Source organism: Stegodyphus dumicola, chromosome 10 (genome assembly GCF_044657685.1).
Source record: "Stegodyphus dumicola isolate Sdum_Otavi_A_Nest chromosome 10, ASM4465768v1".
Taxonomy (NCBI): domain Eukaryota; kingdom Metazoa; phylum Arthropoda; class Arachnida; order Araneae; family Eresidae; genus Stegodyphus; species Stegodyphus dumicola.
The window spans coordinates 75,083,048-75,106,715 of NC_140777.1; the positions used below are offsets into that span (position 1 = coordinate 75,083,048).

Here is a 23,668-nt window from a genome sequence, read left to right on the forward strand (position 1 = left end):
CCTTTAAAAATTTAAATAGGGGAGTATATAAGGTATTTTCTCCCTCCTTTCCGCATGCCTTCTGGTGTAATTGGAAGCATGTTCGAGAGGTCCAGGATTCGAGTACCGAAGAGGTCAATGCACATTTTTCATGTCTCTTGCTTCAAAAAAGCCACAGTGGTCTAATGACTAAAAAACCCTAATAACTGTACGGCTTTTCATGGTATATTAGCAGATGCAGGTACAGGTACAATAGCTAGGCCAGCAACTCCCTAGTACCACATGTAATTGAGGTATTGCTGAACCTAGCTAAATTTTAAGCATTCCCGGTGGATCCGAGCATCTCCTGCCCCTCTTTCTGTACCATTAACCACTTGAGAGGACTTTCTGAGATCACTGATTTCTGGTATTATTAGTGTATACAAACCATGCTGAGAAGAGACTGTCCTTGAAAAGTTAAGCAACTAATGCTTCCAATAGTTTAAATGTATGTAAAAATGTCTTTTCTAAGGCGGAATGTGTAACAAGCAAGTCCTTGGAACTCCCGCCCATCAGCATTGCGTATAGAAAAATGAAGTTGTTGGGACATTAAATTATAAAATTCAAATAAATACCTTAAATGGTATTTTAAATTTAATGGCTGTTAAATGGGATTTTAACAACAGTTTTCATACAAAATTAAACAAAAAGTAAAATTTTAAGTTTGTAAAATACATTTACATACTAAATATTAAGAGTCCAACTATCGGTTATACTGCCCACCAGCGGCCGAGGTGTAATTTCGCTAAAAACTGGTAGTTTGGTTCGAGGTTCGAATCCCGTGAACTATGGGCTTTTTTTGTGGTTTTCGTCATGTGTAACGCGTATACGAGTTACGTTTCTCTCAGAAAGTCCTCCTCGAAGGCATCCCTTCCTTAGGCAGATAGCCCTCGAGGCTTTGTCGTAATTAAAATAAACCAAACCTTCGGCTATATGAATAAAGCTACCAAAGGATTTTAGCTCGTCTCATGTTTCACTGTTTATGATTGAACTAAACCTTAGGATATGTATGCTTTTCTCTAAGGATGAATACAATTAGGCTTCCTTAAAAAGGCCTCTGGAAAACAGTACTTTTAGGGCAGAGAACTCCAAACGGCCGGCAGTAAAGTATTACCTAACTTAAGTAAGATTAAATACCCAGTGGCCTAGTGGTCACTAGGCCTAGTGGCTAGCGCCACTGGGTTGGCAAGGTTGACCCAGCCTTTCATCCCTTCAGTGGATCGATATTACTAATGGAAGTATTTACTGTGCTTTAAAAGCAAATTATTTTTTATGGATGATGGATTATAGAAATGAATGTTTAAAGATATGCATGTCTTGTATTTTACCATTTTTAAAACAATGTGCCTAGCTTATTTAATTTATATCAAATAAAATTGAATGTAATGGTAGTAAAACTGAAAAATTCAACTCACCTTCAACTAATATGTCAAGATCTTCATCATACTGAAAGAGATTTGGATCAATCAAGGGATGCTCCTTAGGGTCAGTTGACTTCAGTCGAATTGTTCCTCTGCTTTTGGGCCTCAAGTTGCATGGAAAGAAAGTGAAAGTGTTTTTCCCATTATATGGTGCATAAACTTTCCTATACGCCTGCCAAAAGAATGAAAAAAAAAATTAGGTTGTTATTGTAGTTATCTGTCTTCCGAGGAAAAGACTTAAAAAACCAAAAAGAAAATGTACTTTTCTGGGTAGTTATCATTCTCTGTGTGATAGCGTAGAAGTAATGTTTTTGTAATTCTTGACTTCACTATCTGTCAGCAATCATCTGTATAATTTAAGTGAGAAATTACAATTGCTTAACTGTTAAACAGAAGGATTGCGGCAGCTGGTTCAGTTCTCTGAGGTTAGTTCTAAGAATTAATTAGAATTTAAGGGGGGGGAACTGGCTTTAATTTTTCTTTGTTTTTTTTTAGATACCATTACCAAGTTTGTTTAAATTTTCAAGGTAAAGAAAATAAAAAATATTTTAAAAGATTGTATTTTTTATTTTATATTCTCTATATTGACTAATATAAATGCTATTTCTGTTTTTTACAATTGTTTAAATTGTAAAAAATAACATTCGCGCTTCATAATCAAATCAAAGCTACATCAACTTACCTCATCAGTAAGTCCCACTGCACCCTTCAATATCTGACCATAATCACTCGCTGGAGAACCAGCAGCCATATGAATTTCAGCATCTGGCCAATCTAGACGAGGATTGTTGTATTTCGTATTGATGTAAGCCATACCTTCGATTCCAGAGAAACTAGTGAAAGGGCCTGCCAAGGTTAAAAGTTAAATAAGAATAATGCTGTTATATTTTTCATATAGTTAAGTAAATATGCATACTTATATATGGAAAGACATGCATTTTTCGATAGTTTTTCAAAATATCAAATTCGCATGTGCAGAAATAGAAATAAGTTAATTGGATTTTCATAATATCTGAAAGTTTATTTCGAAGATCCATTTGCTTTAATTTAAGCATGCTTGTGCCCAAAGGGAATGGCCTGGGCTTCAGGGCACCGGCCTTCTATTTCGTCGAATTATGTCAAAATATATCAGTTAAAAAATATGACAAATCAGAAAGTTTTCAAACTTGACATAAGTCAGAGAAAATATACTTATTTAATTAAATTAAATTTTGTATCTAAATTCGTACTAAATATGGGCATTATGACAGTCTACCAAAAAAATTCATTAGCAAGAAACAAATATATTGAAACACACCAGCTTTGTCCAAAATTCTCAAAAATGTCCAAAAAGCCTCTCGTCATTAACTTATCTATTAAGATTTCAATACGACCAGAATTTTGATAATTGAGATTAATACCACTTTTGATGAATTCATCTATCCATTCTCCAGCAGCAATTGGAGGAACAGTACCGCAAATAACATTTTAACCAATAGCCTTGAAATCGCAAAGATAGCTTCCATGAATTTTGGATATAAATACAATCATGCTGTCATGCATATCGTGCTGTTATACGCGTAGAAATTCCCCAAATAACGAGTGACAGAGCGTTTCTTAACTACCATTTTCGAAACGCAATTCTGCTGCAGTGTCCTGTGAAATATATAGTCCATACTTGACCTTTGCAACCATGCCCTTTTAGAATAGTCCTTAAAGTTACTTAACAAAAAGCTATGGCGACGGTTGCAGTCAAAGTGGAGGAAATTTGTCACTTTAGGTTAAGTAAAGGCTATTTTTCAAGTTAAGAGACAATTCCTTCTGAATCCTAAACACTTCATTTCTAATACACTGACTACCAATAAGTATTTGGACACCTGTGATAGAAAAGAAAAACTAACTTAAAATTCAAAATCAATAGTTGGTAGAGCCTCCACGAGAGGTAATTACAGCGTGGACCCCCCCCCGGGGGAATACTTTCCACAAGTCTTTGTATGACAGCTAGTGGTATTTTCTTCCACTCGGCTTGGAGAAGACATAGAAGTTCCTTCACCGATTTTGCACGGGTAGTGCACCCCGGAATTCGGTGATGCAACTCGTCCCAGAGGTTCTCGATAGGGTTCAGGTCTGGACTCTGTGCAGGTCAGTCCATTCGATGAACTCCATTGGCACCATACCAAGCCTTGGTTAACGTCGAAACATGACAACTGGTATTGTCGTCCTGAAAGTAACAGGGGTCCAACCCGTAAAACTGCCACAACGTAGGAAGCACATTGTCACCCAAAATAGTGCAGTAGGCATCGGAGTTGAGCTTACCATGAATGGGACCAAGGGTCCCAGCCCATACCAGGAGAAACCCATCTAGACCTTAATTCCACCTCCGCCGAACTTGACTGTTGGCACAATGCATTCTGGCAGGAGACGTTCTCCAAGTAGATGCCATACCCAGACCCTGCCATCCGAATGGTAAAGGGTGAACCTTGATTCGTCACTCCAAAGAACCCGTTTCCACTGATCTACGGTCCAATTTCGATGTCCTTTGCACCACATTAACCGAGCAGCGCGGTTAGACTTTGTGATCAAAGACTTATGGGCAGCAGCACGACCATGAAAACCAAGCAGATATGCTTCCTTACGGATGGTATTCATTGAAACAATGCTCCCGGAACAATACTCCCTGTTGAAACTCCTCGCGGATGAGGGTCATCGGTTGGGTGCGGTTCTTCCGAATTTCTCTGGATAGCACTCGTCGGTCTCTATCTCCCAGTTTCGTTGGCCTGCCGACTCGGGGCACATTCTGACAATCACCGCTCACCTTCTACTTCTAAATCACATAGGCCACTGTCGATTTTGGGTACTTCAGATGGCTAGATTTTGGGTACTTCAGATCGCCCTTAAGAATCGGCCACATTTGTGATACCCGATAATTATACCTTTCTAGAAATCAGAGAGCTCCGAACTGCGAGGCATCTTGCATGCGACTAAAGCCGATGCTGTTTCCTACACGATATATACCGGCGGAGTCCGTGACGTACCTTAGGACCGCAGATATCGTCATTTGCTTAGGTGTCCAAATACTTATTGGTAGTCAGTGTATATTATAAGTGAATGCAGATTTTATGCTGAAAATATTTCAAAATTTTTTGAAGATCTAAACATTCCATTAATTCACTAATCTAAAGTAAGCCAATAATAAATAAAGGAAAAATTTATGCATTTTACGACAGGATGAACAAGATGATACAGGCCTGATTTTACACGTTACCTGTTCCGTTTTCACGGAATATTAGCTGATTTATGGGATTCACCAATTTTGACATCAACAAAGGTTCAGCTCCCGGTGCCTCAAAATTCAACGCAGTGGTTCCTACATGGTCTTGCAAATTCTCACCAACTGGAAGATCGGCTACCACAGGTATCTATAAAAAGAAGATAATAAATATTTACTTTTCGCTCATACGTATTTTTAATCTGAAAAAGATAAACTGTCAAATATCTTGAGATACTGACTGTTCAGAATAGCATCTCAAGATACTGACTGCTGTCTTAAAATACCTCAATCCTGAGAAAATGCAAAAGATCTTATTTTTCTGATACACAAGTAGTGATATATTATAATCAATTGCTATAAAACGTAGACCAAGAGCCTTGAAATTGCAAAGACAGCTTCCATCAGTTTTAGATATAAATATAGTCGTTGTACATGCTCTGTCGTACATATCGTATGATTACGTAAGCTACTTTCAAAATACAGCTTTTCATATGTTTAAAAGGTGAAGTACTCAATATAAAAACGTGACGAACGTCAAGCTTTCAAAATGAGTTGCAGAGTCATTAGAAAGAGGTTAATACATAAATCTTATTTTTATATCACTAAATATTTCTACAATTACAGCAAATCATTTCATATCTTCTCTGCTTACGAACAATCATTTTACTTTTGTGTTCAAAATTCTAATTTAATAAAAGCAATTCCGTTTTGAAATGAAAGTATGAACCAAGAGGAAAGACGTGTGATTATAATGCAAGAACAACAAAATAAGAAAGACAAAACATACGTTTAGTTTTTCCAGATGTTCTCTTGGGCCAATACCGGACAGCATAAGCAGTTGAGGAGAATTGACGGTTCCTCCAGAAACGATGATTTCTTTCCTAGACCTGACTTCATAAACATTGTTGTTGATTTCGAAACGGACACCATATGCTTCTTTCCTCTTGTTGATAAGAATCTAAAACGGGAATGTAATAAATCAATTAACCCAGAATATTCAAGGCTTCATGAAAAAAGATTCAAGGATATTATTATTATTTTATTGTATAAGTGTTCAGCCCTAAGGCACTACATGGTGGCAAGAGATGCCCTCGTAGGGGACTTTCTAAGGAAAACTGGCTCGTATTAACGCGTTACACATAGGGAAAACCACGAAGACGCAGATGCAGCCATCCTGTTCGTGGGATTTGAACCTCGGACGGAACTACCAGTGTTCAGGTATTTTACCTCTCGGACGCTGGTGGGACCTTTCAAACATTACGAATAACAAATGTTTCTGTTTTTGTTTGCACATGGTAAAGGTAAGTAACAGACGGAACCTTCATACGTAAGCAAGTTCTTATTTCACATGCTAACTGTGTATTCCGTTGTTCATTAAAAGTGGATTGTAAAGCTGCGTTCAGACGGCAGCGTAAAGGTCATAGAGGCGTAGTCATAAGGGCATAAAATACGGGAATTCCGTTCACACTTGTGAGAACGGGGTGTAAAGCCGTGGCCAATGAGAGAAGCTAAATTTGAGCATGCGTGGATGTGTCTACAACTTTCCCGCGCCGTTGTCCTGCTCGATTGATTTCCCACGCTCGCTCTGCTTGTTTTGTAACAGCGAAATCTTCTGTAGAACGCCGCTTCATTTTAGCTTCGCTCTGATTGGACGACGCTTATCCCAAACTCGGCGTAAAGTTGAAAACTTTGAACCCTATGCCCCGAGTTCTAAACCAGATTTTGTGACGTAGCACAGACTGGTTGCCTTGGCAACGGAGCTCGGCTTTAACTACTTATGCTCTTTACGCCCCCGTCTGAACGAAGCTTAAGGTGACTTGTGATTACCTTAGATACTTTAATAACTTCAGAGTCATAATGTTGACCGAATCATTTATTGGTTTTTCAAACATCACATTGGTTGCAGAACTGCGACAGAAAAAGGCAAATCTCTAGCTTCCAAAGCGCATGCCAAAGAAACTACGCAATCGTTGGTGTGCCATTTATTTACTCGGAAGAAGAGTTCAGTCCTATGGGACAAGAAAAATCATAGTCAATAAGTGAGCCTTTTTTATCTGAATTTGGAATCAAAGTTTTGAAATATTTTCTCTTTCTAAATCATAATGACTGAGTTACGATTTCCATATTATTAATAAATACGCAGTTCCTAGTTTCGCACCACAAAGCTGTTGTTGCTGTTGCTACTAAGTTGCTATCAAAATTATATCTTCATCATTATACCTTCATTAATTTTTATTCGTTTATTTGCATGTTAAATTATAACGACACTAAACACTCTAAAGTTTCGGCTATATGATCGCTTTCGATGTCCTCCAAATTCTTAATCACAATTCTTTTAGCAAAAGCCTCCATTAAGGAACATTAATTATCTATTTCTAACTGTTATTCTACGCAGGTAATAAAATAAAAGAGGAGTTTTACCTTCGTCACCAAAGCATTATTAATGATATCTAGATTCGTTCGATTTTCAGCTGGTATCAGGTAAGCTACGTCCGTACTACACCTATGGCCGTTTCGCACGGTGCCTTGAAGTTTGAAGAAACCTGGTAAAGATGTTGTCATACATAAGTATTTGTGCTGAATTAATTCTTCTTAGTGCATGTTAGATAAGTAAATGACAGGATAGGTTTATCTGTTTTTACCTGTTTGGCTCTTTCCATTAATATCTTTATATTCGTAACCTCGTTCTTTAGCTGCTTTAGCAAAAGCATCCATTAAGGAACTGTTGTATCTCACACTGGAAACTGTTAGAGGGCCACCAGCTGCGTGATAACCTGAAATTTGCGAAGACATGTAAGAATAATGTGTTATTTTATTTAGTAATTTATTAACTATATATTTGCCATAATAATATATTATTAACCCAAAGGAGCAATTTGCCCAGAAAGGCTATTAATTTCGTTTTGGCATTCTGCGTTGATTCACTTTTGAAATTGATGAAAATAAAACGATCATGTGATCCCTGGCGATCGTACGTTTGCAATGGTCTGATATCTCTTTCACGGCAGGCCTTGCAATAAATGTTTATGTAAACAAATATTTAGAATTCGGAATGTAACTTTTTTTTTTTCTTCCTAGGTTAGTTTACTCTTCATTCTTTCTCTCGGATTACCTGATTAATTATATTTTTGATTATATTTCAGTTTAATATGTTTATGTATGAGAAATATTGTCAATAAAAATAAGAAAAACTAGGACAACATGATCTTCACGCGAGAATCCCGTTTTTTTTTTTAGTGTGGTATATACAGGGTGTTTATAAAGTCCCGGACCCATTTTGATGTTTAATAACTCCTAAAATAATGAAGATATAAACAAACTTATGGCATTTATTGATGGAATAACTTATATATTTTCCTTTTCAGGTTTGAATATCTTTACTTTTGTAAATATCGTCTGCGCGTGTGGTTAATTTCGGATAATTTCATTTTCCAGTCTAAATACCTGTACTTTTCTAAATATCGTCTGCTTATTAATTGCATTTTTCTCTCTTTTGTTTTTGACATCTTTCTGGCATTGTTAATCGCCATAATATGTGCATATGGGGATCTGAAAACCTCCATGAATACTGTGAGGCACAAAGGGATTCCCCAAAGGTTAATGTGTGGTGTGGACTAATGCACGACCGAGTCATTGGGCCTTTCTTTTTCACAGAAAAGACGGTCTCATCAGTCGTATACTTAGACATGTTGGAAAACAGTATTTCCACAACTAGAAGAGCTTCAGCCACGTCTTTTTGCAACAAGATGGTGCACCACTTCATTGGGGTACCATCGCTCGTAGTTCTTTGAATGACCATTTTACAGAAAGATGGATTGGGCGAGGAGGTCCAATTCCTTGAACTCCCAGATCACCTGATATAACGACGCCGGACGTTTTCCTTTGGGGATTTGTAAAGGACAGTGTTTACAGGAGGAGAGTGTCGAATATTTATGACCTAAAAGCCAGAATTACAACCGCAATAGCCTCTGTGGATGCCGACATGCTTGCCGGTACCTGGCGTGGAATTGAATATCGACTTGATATTCTCCGTGCGACGAAGGGAGCACACGTGGAAGTTCATTGACAAGGGTCATGAAACTTTTTGAGTCTACCTAACCATTTGTGTTATTAATTTTAATCTATCTTTATTATTTTATGAGTTATTAAACATCAAAATGGGTCCGAGACTTTATAAACACCCTGTATATATATTGGGATATTGCTGTTGAATTGAATTTTATGGTTCAAGTGCGAAGAACATGATATTTAATAAATAAAGGTAGTACATAAAACATTAAAAACGTTAATATAAGTTAAATATAAGTTAATATAAATAAAAAACGTTAATATAAAAATCTGAAAGCTTTCAGATTTTTTTTTATTTACCTTTCCAATTAATTTTTTGATGTAATAATAATTTGAGTTTGAATACCATCAAACTGATATTGGAATTCTATAGTTATTCTCTGTTGGTAATTTAATCAACTGAAAGATTCTTGATTAAGAAGAAAAATATGCCTCTTTTAAGCATTTAACTTTAGCTTTATTTCGAAATATATCGAATATTAATTGAGGATTTATTGCAGTCCCCAACTATACTTTGTAAAGTATTATTTGCTATAGCAGCAACGATTTTCCCACCTGTTTTGATTAAGTGTATCTTCGCTTATAATTCCTTAATCGCTCTCTGTTCACTGTAGCATTCTCTAACAGCTTGAGACATAAATCTAAATCTCGTGAACAGTGCCTGCATACATGAAACTGAACTATAAAAGGGATAATATATCATAAATATACCGGAATTCTGACTTAAGGTAACATGCATTTAATAGGATTCAAGAGCTGTACATGGCTTTATAAATTATTAATTTTTATAAAACGAGTAAAGTTTGACATATTTTGCAATCACCTAATATTGTTCAAATTCTTTGTAGAAGTTAAGCGAATTATCTTTAAGTCTAAATAATAATTGAGCCTTTAGAAGGGAGTAAAAAACCCTTTTATTTAAAACTAAAAAGAACAGAAAGAGCTTACAAGTTCAGCCGACGCTTATGGTCAGATAATTTAAAGTAAGTCAAATTAAAAAATTTGAATTAAATAAGCTAGTCAATTTAATGCGAAATTGGCTCTCAATCTAACCGGCGAGGAGATTTAACATCAGCAATTACAATTCAAGTTCGAAAGCTACAAATTTTATTTAGCTACCAACCTCGTAACGTGACCTCGAGTGGCAGAACACTCTGTCTTAAATACCTCATCTTAAATACTTGCGAGCTAATTTGCATTAAGGCGTAGAAACGGAAGTGACAAGAAACATCTAAATCATAAAATAACTGGTTAATCAACCCAAAGGGAATTTAGAAACGTTACTGTCAAGCTGAGGTCTTGAATTCGGGCAATGGCGATGATTACTAATTCCATTAAATTGCTGATCATAACTAAACTTGTTTCATTGGCTGCAGTTCTAGATTTAATACTTTTTCTATCATATCGGAGATCGAATTCCTTTATAAAACTTCAAACATAACCGTCAACAAATATCACTAAGCTGTGTTGCTAAATGGTAACAGAATTTTACCAAAAAGACTTCAGTTTTATTACAGGATTGCACAATGTGCATGGCTTAGTAATGAATTACTTACCATCTTTTAGCATCTCTGGGTCAGTATTGTCTTCTGATTTCAGAAAATAACGGAAAACATCCTTCCAAGCCCATCCAGTAGCTCCTTCTTTGGCCCAAGTGTCATAATCCCTCTTGTTACCCCGAACATACATAAAGAAATTTAGAAGACTTGAGCCACCAACACCTTTACCTCTTGGCCATGGGAGTTGCTGAAAAATCATATTATGTATTAAACTATTAAACAACCTCATTTTTAATGCTCTAAATGTAACAGTATTACAAATTAAAAATAACTTTGAGTAGCAACTGCTAGGAAATAAACACAAAACTAATCTGAATTATTCACAATTGAAATAAAAACTAAATAGTAGTTATGATCATAAAAGATTTCTTTGCTCCTGATGAAGAGAGACTTTGTTCGCCCTCTAAATCAATAGTTTTTATGCTAAAAATCTACGCCAAACTCAAGTTGTTGCTTCACTGTTATGATTTATTTGAGGCGCGTGTCTCTTCTGTCTTGTTTAGTTATGATGTTACTAACATTCTCTAAAACGAAGAACTCAGATATTTTGACCTTCCTGTACGAAGTAAAGGAAGTATAGTAATCGCGAAAATGTCGGGTATCGTATTTCAACGAAAATATCCGCTTTGACCGCTCTCGATTCCATTTGAACTATGTTTTTGCATTACGTCTATGCGTACGGGCAGAATAAAGGACTCTTTTTCTCAAAACGGATTGTGAAAGCGATTTAAAATGGATTTATAAGACTTTTTCTTGACATCTGTACGTACGTGTGTGCGTACGTACGTACGTATGTATTTATCTCGCATAACTCAAAAACGAGTAGCCTCACAACTATGAAATTTTGTATATATGATTGCAATAACATGCAGATGTGTGACTCCCTTTTCGGTTACAATTGGCTGCACCAAAAGTATATAAATATATATATAATATACCCACTTATCACCCGGATCCGTGAGCTTAGTATTTTTATTCTTATATATTGGTAGATTGTGCATTTTTTGCTTAAAAAGTGATTGAATTATATAATGTTCCAGTTAAGGTTTTTATGCTTTAGTTAATCTGCATATAATAGTTGTATAATTATCAGCAGTTTAAGTTATATAAAGTATTCTTAGTATAACTAAAAGTTTAAGTTACACTAAGCCTAAATTACACTAAACGCCTTTTATTCACATACGAAACTTAGTAGCATAGTGGAGCTAAGAGTTTTGTGCATCGAGAAATCTGTCTTTCTGCCTAATTTTTATAAATTTAAACTCTATTTGATGTTTTAGGTTTTGTCTGTGTTGTTCAATTTTTAATCAAGCTGTTTTGAGTTTTTAAGTATTTTTCCCTTGCTGCGAAGTGAGAAATGAATTGAATGGTATTTGAATGAGAAATATCTCTAATGAAATGTATGGAAGTAAGTTGAATGCAGGAAAAAAGTGTGCATAACTTAACAGGCCGTAGAAGGAAGTCATTAGATTTTTTATAGGTCAGGATTGTCAGTACTACACTGATGTCCATAAATTAAGGATAATTCGGAGTCACGCGGAAATCGAACTCTAAAAAAATATATCACCTGTAAAATCACTACACACATCTTCAAGAATCATATGCAAATTTCAAGAAGTAACCAGATGACACCGATGGCACGTCACAATGACGAGAGTGTAAGAGAGTGATATATAAGGAATACAGGTAAAGGAGTAAATTTGCTCGCAGGCGCTTTGCAATAACCGAATAGTTATGACACAAAAGACGCATTTGGATGATTTTTTACGTGGTAGAATTATCGGCCGTCTGGAATGTGGGCGTACCCAACTGGAAGTATCAGACGAACTTGGAATTACTCAGAGTGTCATCTCCAGGCTTTGGCAATGATTGCAAGATGATGGTAATGTGAGTAGACGTTACAGCACAGGTCGTCCCAGAGTTACAACGCCGAATGAGGACTGGTATTTGGCAGTTACAGGAAGAAAACTGCCAAATACCAGTTTCGGCCTCAGACCTGTCTCTTTTGGCCTCAGACCTGTCTCTCAGACCTGTCTCAGACCTCAGACCTGTCTCTTTTGGCAGTTACTGCCAAAAGAAACAGGCGGAGCACAGCCTCAGACCTGTCTCGTCAGCTCTCTTCAGCCACTGGTACAACAATTTCAAGGCAGACTGTGTACAGACGCTTAGGGCAGATTGGTCTGTATGCTCGTAGACCTGTCAGATGCGTCCCACTTACTGCAACTCATTGTCGCCTGCGGTTAGCCTGGAGTAGAGAGCATGCATTGTGGACACCGCAACAGTGGGCTTGTGTGATGTTTTCCGACGAGTCCAGGTTTAGCTTGCAGTCTGATTCTCGCCGGATTTTCATATGGAGACCTCCAGGTACCCGTTAACACCAAGAAAACATCATTGAACGACACCGTTGCGGTGGTGCAGGAGTGCTCGTTTGGGGTGGAATTATTCTGGGTTCGAGAACTGACCTGCATGTTCAAATTGGAACCATGACAAGCCAAATCTATCGGGACGTCATTCTGGAACAACACGTACGTTTGTTTCGGGGCGCCATGGTTTATGGATGACAAGGCCCGTCCTCACCGTGCAAACATCCTAAGCGAATGCCTTCAATCGGAGGATATCACTTGTATGGACTGGCCAGCATTCTCACCGGACTTGAATCCAGTAGAGCACGTATGGGACATGCTTGGCCGACGAGTTGCAGCCCGTCAACCTCCTCCTACATGTCTACCGGAATTTCGGAGAGCATTGTTTTTTGAGTGGTGTAATATCCCCCAAGATCAGATCGATAATTTGATACTCAGCAAGCATGCCTAGACGTTGTACGGACTGTATTGCATCGTCTGGGAGACATACAATGTATTAACAATCATACCAACCATGTAATACTGTTTTTTTGTAAATAAGTTTTATTTGTAATTTGCTCCAGGGAGAAACAATCGCTAATTTTGTTTAATAATATCAAACATATAATATCTTTTTTGGCTCTTTACCTTTTGTTTAATAAATAAGCTTTACAAATAAGTCAAATTTATTTGCTTCTAACCTTTCCTTTGCCTGATTTTGTATTATCCTTAATTTATGGACATGAGTGTAGTTATTCTTTTCGTTGTTAGAATAAATAAATTAATCAAAATTACTCTAAGATTGTTCTGCAAAAATATTCTTTCTTACTACGCTTACCTATTATCCAATGCTCGGAATTTCATTTAAAACGTATCTTCTGCAACTCAAATATTTAACAGAAGCGCAAAACCTTGCCTTCTAAAAAATGAGACTTATGTATATTAGCTACCTTCTTCTTCTGAATTTTGGTTGGGCCTTATAAGCGGGTATTTTGATAAGTAAAACTGATGAATGATAATGGAATTGCTAATTATAATAACCACAGCTAGCTGAGAAATTTCAGTTTAGGGCTGCATCTACGGTACAGGTCATTAATGTCTGAAAACCAACAGGAAGCAGTATATGATTAACCAACTCTTTGCGCCAGATCTGCGGTGTTGTTATACCAGGGAAATTCTTAAGGAAGGGGAAAAAAAACTAAAATTTTTTTCCCTCAGAACAACTGCAAGATAAAATATTCACCTACTTTTTTATCTCATAAAATGTATCCTGAAATGTAAAGAAAGTTTTATGTTTGAGTGGCTTTTATTTTAGAGTAATATGGTGGCTCAATAGTTTCATACGAACTGAAAGTAAATTATTTACCTTATTGGTTATGACAAGTATTTTATTGCAGTACATACAGAAATCTAATATGGTGGCTCATTAGTTTCATAATCACTAAAAGTAAACTATTTACCTTATTGGGTGTCACAAATATTTTATTGCAGTACATACAGCATTCTAATATTGTGGCTCGTTAGTTTTATAATATTGAAAGTAAATTATTTACCTTTTTGGATATAACAAGTATTTTATTACAGTACAAATATTCTAATTGCCTAATATTTCATGTAAAATTTTAAGCAAACTTCTCATAAATTTCCTGTTAATTAAAGACTTTTAAGAAGATATTTTGTGTAATATATTGTAAATTAAGAACAATTCTTGTGATTTTTAAAAAATCTAGCTAATATTTAGAATTTTTGAAAATCTTATTAACACTAAAGGTACGCGTTAAATAGAATTAAATTTTTATTTCCTAAGGAGAGGGATGCCTTCGTGGAGGACTTTCTAAGGGAAACTGGCTCGTATACACGTTACACATGTGGAAAACCACGAAAACGCCCATGCAGTCAGCCCGTTCGCGGGATTCGAACCTCAGACCGAACTACCAGTGTTCAGCGACTTTACCGCTCGGCCGCTGGTGGGTTCCTCAACGCATTAAAGAAAAGAAAATGAAAAATTTACACGTTGAATCATATACGTGATTAAATAAATGACTCAAAGGTCAGCTTTGTATGGGATTCAAAGGTTGATTTTTCTTCCTTAGCTCTTAAAACTATATACAGTAAGACCTCGCTTAACGTTGTTTCGTTTAGCGCTGTTTCGGTTTAGCGCTCTTTTATTTCAACCCGGGGATTCCACGAAATCGCTCGCAGCATACGGGGATTCCCCGAAATATTATGCAGCGATAGGTTCATATCCGAAAGAGTGTACTTGTATTTCTTGTTTGGTGCGGTATTGTACAGACATATTTTGAAGGGGTAAATGTGGAAGATGTCGAAGAAATAATTCAAGAAGCAGCGGCTAGTCTTTCTAATGATGAGCTCAAGGAATTAACTGAACAAGAAGAAAACAAAAATGTTGGCAGCAGTGATTCAGAAGAAGAGCAAAAAGAACTTTCGATGGCGTTTGTAAAAAGGAGTTTGTCTACCATAACTGAAATAATGGATCAATTCATTGAAAATGATCCGAATTTTGACAAGAGCTCAAAAGTAAGGAGTGGTGTTAGAGATGCTCTATCCGTTTATGAAGAACTTTTAAGAGAACAACGCAAAAGAATAAGGCAAACAACATTAGATGCTTTTGTCACAAAAAGGCAGAACACTGAAAACGCGGAAGGCTAACTAAATATGACTGACTGAGAATTTTATTTGTTTTTTTAAGAATATTCGTTTTGTTATTTATATTTTGTTTTTATTTTTGCAAGAAATAATAATGTGGTATTAATTTGGGCTTTAAGAAATAAATGTTTGGTTTTATTTTTATTAAAAAAACATACTTTTTAAATTTAATACCTAACCAATTTCCTAGCCATCTTTCCCTAACCCCAATATTTACATGTAAAGATAGCCTCGTTTAGCGCTGTTTCGCATTACGCTCTACTTTGATGGAACGTATCACCCGCGTTAAGCGGGGACTTACTGTAATCTTAAATACACTTAACTATACAATCTATTGTTTCCTGAATACTACCGATAGCATCATTTTTAAAATCCAATCTTACAAAGTGATTTTTTTAAACAAATAAACAGCTATATGGAGAAATGAAATAGCACAGAGACACATAAATTAAAAAATAGAGACCAAGATCTTGGTCTCTATTTTTTGGAGCTCCAAATCCTTCAAAGTAAACATTACCACTACTCGCTATCGAGCACGGAATCTTTCGTGCGGTTGCCTAATACACTAACCATTGCATAAGAACACATACGAAGAATGCCTTGCAAGCAAGCTTTTTCTTAGTATTTCTTAATTTGAAGCAATTTTTGTTATAGCTAAGGAATTATTTGAAGTTTACTACACTCTATAGACTATAGACACAAACAGATAAAATTTTAATTCAGAAGTCAAACAACAACTAATTCAGAAGTCAAACAACAAAAATCAGCGTTATATTCATAAAATTATAGTGATTTTGTCAATCGAATATTATCATTGAAAAAAATTACATTAAATTATTTGCGAGCAATATGAAAGCAGACAACATGATTTTACTCACTGAGTTTTCGAAGCCAAATGCACCTCTTTTTTGAGGAACTGTTTTATACTGCCAATCCATATCAGTGTGTTGCATAACAAAGGCGGTGGCTGGAATCGTTACAATTGGGTTGGTTGTCCCTCCCGCTTCCAAGAGCAAGACAGAAACACAAGGGTCTTCTGAAAGCCGAGCTGCAATCACAGATCCAGCAGAGCCTGCACCAACTGGCAAGAAATACATAAATAAATAAATAAATAAAAATAAAAACAGAGATTTCAACATTCATTATGCAAATTTTGAGGTATTCACTAAAATTTAGAAGTGTGAAATAGAAATTTTAATTTATGATACAATATTCTGAAAATCAATGAAAATCGATTACCATATCGTTTTCATAAGCACCCTAAATCATTAAAACGCACCTATGTCAAAATGAGCTATTTTTCAGATTACTAATATAACATAATATTGTATTTATCTTTATTTGCTAATATTATATTTCAATCCTTTCTTTTCCGAGGCGGGCGAGAGGTAAAGTCGTTGAACACTGCCGGGGTTCGAATCCCAGCGAACTTGCTGGCTGCTTGGGCGCTTTCGTTGTTTTTCCCATGTGTAGGCATACTAGCCAATTTCCCCTGGAAGGTCTTCCACGAAGGCATATCTTTCCTCAGGCAGATAGCCTTCGAGTGCTTTGCCATAACTAAATAAACCAAATCTTTGTTTTCTGTCTTTCAAGACATGATAATTTTGGGAATAGCATGGGAAAGTTTTTGGTATTCCAAAAACTATATATGAAACGCAGTACTAAAAAGCACAATGATCAAGCTGTAAAAAAATTCTCGACACTTTGCGAAAAATTATGTAACTTTTCAAATTGTCGATATAATAAATATACACATAAGAGAAATCACACAGCAATAAAAACATGTATAATATGAAACTCTTGACCTGTTAAAATTCTTAAAACACCTTCAGTTTTTCTTAAGTAGATATTTTTTTCCAGGCCTAAAGCAATAAAAATTTTAATTTAACCCTTGACAATATGCTTATTAATAAATTCATATGTATGTAGTAAAGACCTCAATCTATTTAATAGTGCTAACATAGAAACAATTCTAATAACACATCATGGAGAAGATCTCAGAATTACTCAAAATTCAAATGATTTAAAAGTTGACTTCTCTTCCTTTCATTCCTCTCTCTTCCTTGTCTAAGAAAATTATCTTGCATTTTAATTACGCGGACGCAGAGCGGTCTGATTACGGCGTAAGCCTAAAAGCCCGAAGATCGTTCCATAATATGCAAGATATAAAATATGTAACTCATTACTAATTTTAATTTAGTAATATGCATTATAATTCCTCATTTTAATTTGGATATGTCCCCTTTCTCTTGTAAATTTTTTATAATAATTTTTCTGGATAGCGCATTTAAATTTAATGTTTCTGATTTTCTTATGCAGTCATGCTATAGTGTGACAGCTCTTGCCCAAACGGATTAAGGAAACTTTTGCCTGTAAATGGAATATATGCCACGAAAAAATTAATGTGTTGTTTTCATCGAGTGTTATTTCCGTTATGTTTACGCATAACATTATATCTACGCATTTCTCGTTGGGAATCTACGCATTAAAGCCTTAGTAATTAAACATCTCACCGTTAACGGCCATTTCCTACACTTCAAGTCCTTTATTGAATTATTACACACACATACATCACTTTTAACTACTCGAGATATTAAAAACGCAAAATTAAATTTTCATATCATAATTTTCTTTCTTTATATTTTAATTTGCAATTAATATTAAAACTGTATTTTACTAAGTATAGAATGAATATTTTACAAAGAAAAATATAATAAACAATAACTGCTTCTACTTTAATATTATTATTTACACTTTTTGAGTTGTCTGTCGATGTTCTTATAATGTTTACTCAACATATTTGAACTTTTTCTACAGATGAAATTTAATTAAAATTAATCTAATTTTGATCTTCGAAAATTTTCAGTACTCTCAAAAACACTTGGTATTCCATGATATCAAATCTTTTTTAATGTTGAAATGTCACTTAATTTTTAAAATCATTAGTCCTTAATTACGATGTCGTTAACCCAGTGACTCCTTTTCTATATAGAATAGATAAATAGAAAAGAGATTATCTCTCTATCTATACTATATAGAATGACTTTGGGGACTTTTGGGGACATTATTCCTTCCTCCCTTTTGAAGTGATAAAAATCTTTTTTTAACCCAACACTCACGTTATCACGTCTATTTGTTGCTTATTTTACTTTTTGCAAGGGAAGGGGGGGCAGAAAGTCTTATTCTTGAGTACGGCAAACTTTTACTGCACTGATAACAATAAGCCACTTTCGTTTGCTGTTCAGATTATCATTTGTTGGAAATATATACTTTCGCAATGGTGTTTTAGCAATTACTGGTGGAAAAACTCGTTCTTTTAGTAAGAATTTAGCAACTGAAAAAACTAATAATAATAATAATAATAAAAAAAAAAAAAAAAAAAATCTGAAATGTTTTAAATTTTAAAATACGTCCAAAGGGGCGTTTTTTAACATTTTGTGTGTTACCTTTCTTTATTAAATATCATGATCCTCGCACTTAAACCATAAGATCCAGTGCAACAGCAATATCGCAAAATAGTTTTAAAACGAGTATATCTTTAGAATTTCCGATACAGAGACTCACGCGCTGGAGATAAAAATGTTTTTTTCTGCACAACGTTGCCATTGCTCGCTTTGAAATCCTTGAGTTTGTTAATCAAAAATTCGTCAAAGTTTTAAAAAAATAGGAAATCGATCATAAAACAAATTTCAAATTTCAAATTTGGTCTTCCACATGCTCATATTCGTTGGAGGATTACGTTATTCAAAATTCGATGACTCTATGTACCGTTGTTTTATCACAATACGAGAAATATACATACATTTATGCAGATTTTTCATTATTTAATTTCTTCAAATATAATGCAGGACTCTAACATTTTGTGGCAACAGTTTGAAAAGTGAACCGACATTTATGAGTCCGACGCAAAATGCCAAAACGAAACTAATAGTCCTTCGGGATTCAAATCCCTTTGGACTAATAATAATAATAAGCTGTAAATTACTATGTTTCTGTTTTTAAATAATTATTTAGGCATTTTATGTTTTATAATAATTTTTGTACTCTGCGAATGAACGTTTTAGTAACGTTATTTGACAAAAGAAAAAATTAGAGAATTTTCCTTATGATTTTAAAGCTCAGTTTTAATAAGCTAGCAATCTCAAAGCAAAGTTCTTTCTTAGTACTTTACATAAATACTTCTTGCTAATGGTCCTTTAAAATATTCTCAGAAATTATAGACAATGTATTTTTAATTTTGAATTTCTAATGAAAGTGGAAATAAGTAAAAACAAAAATTAAGACTAAAGTAAAAAGTAAAACTTGAAAGATTTACCTTTCTGAAACATTTCACAATTTATTTTAATCGTCTGCACAGAAAAGTTGCAAATATTGATTACAAACAGCAATGCATAATAAGTTTAATTACATTTTAAAGTATTCTTTTGTGTAATAATAAGCATGACTTATAAGAAATCATATTCTTTATACGATACGAATATACAAAATAAAACTTAATTTTTACAAAACCGTATCAATAGATACGGATAGCCAATCTTACAAGTATAGGGAATTTTTTCGCCTTTTCCACTGCATGCTTTTGTGATGTAATTGGTAGCATCTCTGGTTTTCAATAAAAAATCTAGAGATCGAATCCTGGCAAGAGTATGGCCAATTTTCCTTCCACTAAAAACGTAATAACTCTAGCGATTCACTATCAATTAAGTTGAATATAAAATTAAAATATGCCTTTCAGATTTATTTATTATCATAAACTTTTTTAACTCCGATTTATGTATCAGGGCAATATATTAAAATTTAATTAATAATTTATTCCTGTAATATATTAATCAAGGTTTGCAAATGTAGTGTTTTCTGCTTTTGATTAGTATAAGTAATAATATGCAGTTTTAAATAAAGCATTGTGATTATAATTAGTTAAAATGTATTATATTGAATGGAGAAAAGCGAGTATTTATGCATTAGTCTGACCGTGGAAAGCATACGTTAAAAGGTATATAACTTTCTGATGTTTAAAAACTAAGCAAGGAAATTTTTTCAAGATGTCTATTATTTCAAGTTTATTTATTCCGTACGTTAACAAAATAAAAAGTTTTCCCTTTTGACGCATGTATTTGTTGCAAACCTCGTGTGCAAGCAATTCAACGACAGATATTTATTCAATTAAGGCTTTTCCTTGTTAAATAAGTGCACACATTTCCATTTTTACGATGAAATACAATAGACCCTCCACATACCATTTGATTTACCTTTAGAAGGGTTCATTTTAAATAAGCTTTCATATTCATCTTTTAAAATTTCTGGGACTAGTTCTTTAAGTTTAGCAATTTAAGTCATGATAGGCTATTCTAATAAATCTACCATTGCTTAAATTTATTTCAGGAGTTAACTAAAATATGAGAGCTAAGATCAGATTGCGATTTTGATCAAAATTCTATTTTTTAATTATCAGTTAATTTAGTTCTAGCATAGAACTTTTAGAGCCCAAATAAAGAGGCAAAAATTTGCACGCGTTATTACGAAAACCGGAAAATTCCAATGCAGTAAACTTTAAATAATTGAAAAGGAACACATAAAAGAATTATTGTTATATTGTATGTAATATATATTGTATTGAATAACCATAATATTACATAGTTATTATCGAATAACTATAGTATTATATAGTTATTCGAAACCATGAGTATGTTAAAATTAATTAGCATCCGTATTATTGTTTGGATTCTGTACTTCAGTATTAATGAAACAAGTCCTTCGAAGATAAATATATACCTTATTTACTCGCGTAATATAGTTGCCCTCCATTTTGAAGTAGAAAAAATCGTTAAAAGTGTACAATATTGTGCAATAGATTTTCCGCCATAATACTTTCAGAATGAAAATTGGCATAAAAAATTAGACTATTACACGAGTAAACACGGTATATACATTTAATATTTTAATTACTGTTACAATATTGTAACATTCTGTAACAATTAAAGGTTCACTTTTATATGTCAAATGCATAATGAAGCTATTAGAAACACATTAAACTTTCGCATTTGAATTTCATTAATATAGTAAACCACAGTTAAAAATTTATCTTTCAGATACATTCGTATAGATTAAGCAGTCTTGGAAATCTCTATGGGAATTCGGCATTTGAAATTTTAGAGCACAAAAATTTTAAATAACTTGTTTCAGAAAGCCCTGACCTAAATTACTCAAAAAAATGCTTATGAAGAAAATTCTCATAGTTTTATAAATAAATTATTTACTGCTTTTTAATTTTGGGTTTAATTTTTACATTATTATCTATCACGAAGCCTTTAAATAATTATATAAAGCTTTTCAACAATAATTGATCATAATTAACGGTAGTATGTAATTAAATTATCGTTAATTGCAAATCTCAAACATACAAGTTATTTATGTTAACAGATGTTAAAATTAGTAACACTGCAAATATCTTATGCACTTCAAATGCATTAGCTACATTAGATACAATTTCAGAGATTCGATTAGATTAAGCAATCATTAATGAAAATGTCTTAAAATGTATACTGATGCTTAAACATTCCTAATCTTGAAAAGGAAGTTTGCTCGCTTACTGACGTCAATAAAAAATCTAACATTAAGTATTTTATAACAAGATGAGTTATAATGTTTATAACTCATTTATTCTCTAATTTCCTTGCATTTACTCAACTAATTTCCTCGCATGCTGACTTAAAAATGTTTAACATTTTAACAAGTATTTTATATGATTAACTATGATTTTACATTATTGATTTTTTTAACAAATATTTTATATGATTTGTCAATGATTGTTGAGGCTAAAGAGAATAGAATATTCTCTAATTTCCTCGCATGCTAACGTAACAATTTTTAACATTAAATATTTTACATGATTTGTCAATAATTGTTGTCTAGAGAGATTAAAGTGTCATTTATTTATGATTAATGATAGATGATGATTTATGATTGACACGGAGTTAGTTAAATTGCAATTATACAAAAGATTATTAAACTTGCTAAGACATTTTGCAATCCGCTTAGTTATTAAAAACCGTGAACATTTTTAAAAAATAATTATAGTAATTTCTTGTATAGTAAAAATCGTATTTCAGCGCATTATGTAGACAATGATTTAACTGATGTATATCTTTGGTTCATGGTGCAGTTACACCTTAAACATAATTGCTCTAATTTAGGACATTAAAAATAACTGCATATTTTCTTGATTCTATTTTTGTATTAAACTTTCTACTTTAGGCTTCAGATATTTTTCAGTAATTATTTATTTATTTTAATTACTACTAAACAGGAACTTACTTTCAAATGGTTCGTTTAATAACAGAAAAATATTATTAATTATTTAATTAAAATATTTATTAATTATTTACTGAAACCAGACGTTTTGAAGTAATTCTGAATTCCTCTTTTTTATAATTTCTTTAAAAACCTATGCCACATGAAATAAAAATTTAAATAATTAATTGTAAGTTCTTCATTCAAGTTTAGAAACCAGAATTGTGAATGAGTTACATAAATGAAAGAAAAAAACTGTGCATTTATAACAAACAAACAATCGGTTAGCACTTCATGTTTCACAGTATTTAACGAGGCTCAAGTATGTCAAAATGTAAGTCTCAAGCATGTCAAAATGTGTAGGCTCGAAATGCCTACAAAATAAGTATTAGTTTGCAAGAATATAAAAGTGTCACAGACACCTATATCATTTTTAAAAAAAATTAAGTGCTATTAACAAACTTTTAAGAAGGGGAAAAATAAAAAAACTATATCTATTCTTGGTAAGATCTAAAAATTTGATTCTCAGCTGAGTGATTTAACTGCATTGAAACTAATGGTAAAAAAGAAAACAAAATCAATAAAGAACCTCTTTTTTGAAAATATTTAAGAAACATTTAATAAAAATACATAAACTTACCAACGATGTAATCATATTCTTTGTGGAAAGTATTGGAAAGTTTCGGACAAAATTCACCTGGTTTTGTCATTGAATACAGAAATAAATTAAACAGAATATTCGCAGGAAGCATCATCTTGACTAACGTAGTGAAGAAACTAAGGCCAGGAAGAATGATTTCTGATTTCAAGGTTCCTACCTGCTAGTTTTATACACTTCTAAAACGGAGGGGTTTGAGGGAGAAGTCACTTTTTTTTTTTTTTTTTTCTTTTCTTTTGTATTTACTCGTCTTTACTACGTCTAAGCTATTACGCAGACAGGTGAATGAATGGTTGGATACTTTAGCCAATAAAGGAGCTTCCTTTTGGGGGCTGGATAGGGGTGGGAATGCCTACTGGGCATGTGGGGAATCATGATTGTCTATGATAAACATC

The 23,668-nt window shown here is 33.8% G+C and overlaps 1 protein-coding gene across 1 annotated transcript in view; it reads right to left on the reverse strand.

Annotated features, from left to right (window-relative positions):
- The window catches only part of LOC118185269 (uncharacterized), a 29,259-nt gene extending 5,934 nt beyond the window's left edge, over nt 1–23,325 (reverse strand). The window contains exons 1-9 of the mRNA XM_035355111.2: nt 23,256–23,325; nt 16,204–16,406; nt 10,314–10,503; nt 7,332–7,463; nt 7,111–7,232; nt 5,477–5,647; nt 4,684–4,837; nt 2,122–2,285; nt 1,434–1,611 (exon numbers count right to left, since the gene is read on the reverse strand). Of these exons, the coding sequence (XP_035211002.2) occupies nt 1,434–1,611; nt 2,122–2,285; nt 4,684–4,837; nt 5,477–5,647; nt 7,111–7,232; nt 7,332–7,463; nt 10,314–10,503; nt 16,204–16,406; nt 23,256–23,325 (1,384 nt within the window). The remainder of the gene's footprint in view (nt 1–1,433; nt 1,612–2,121; nt 2,286–4,683; nt 4,838–5,476; nt 5,648–7,110; nt 7,233–7,331; nt 7,464–10,313; nt 10,504–16,203; nt 16,407–23,255) is intronic.
- Nucleotides 23,326–23,668: the final 343 nt, after the last annotated feature.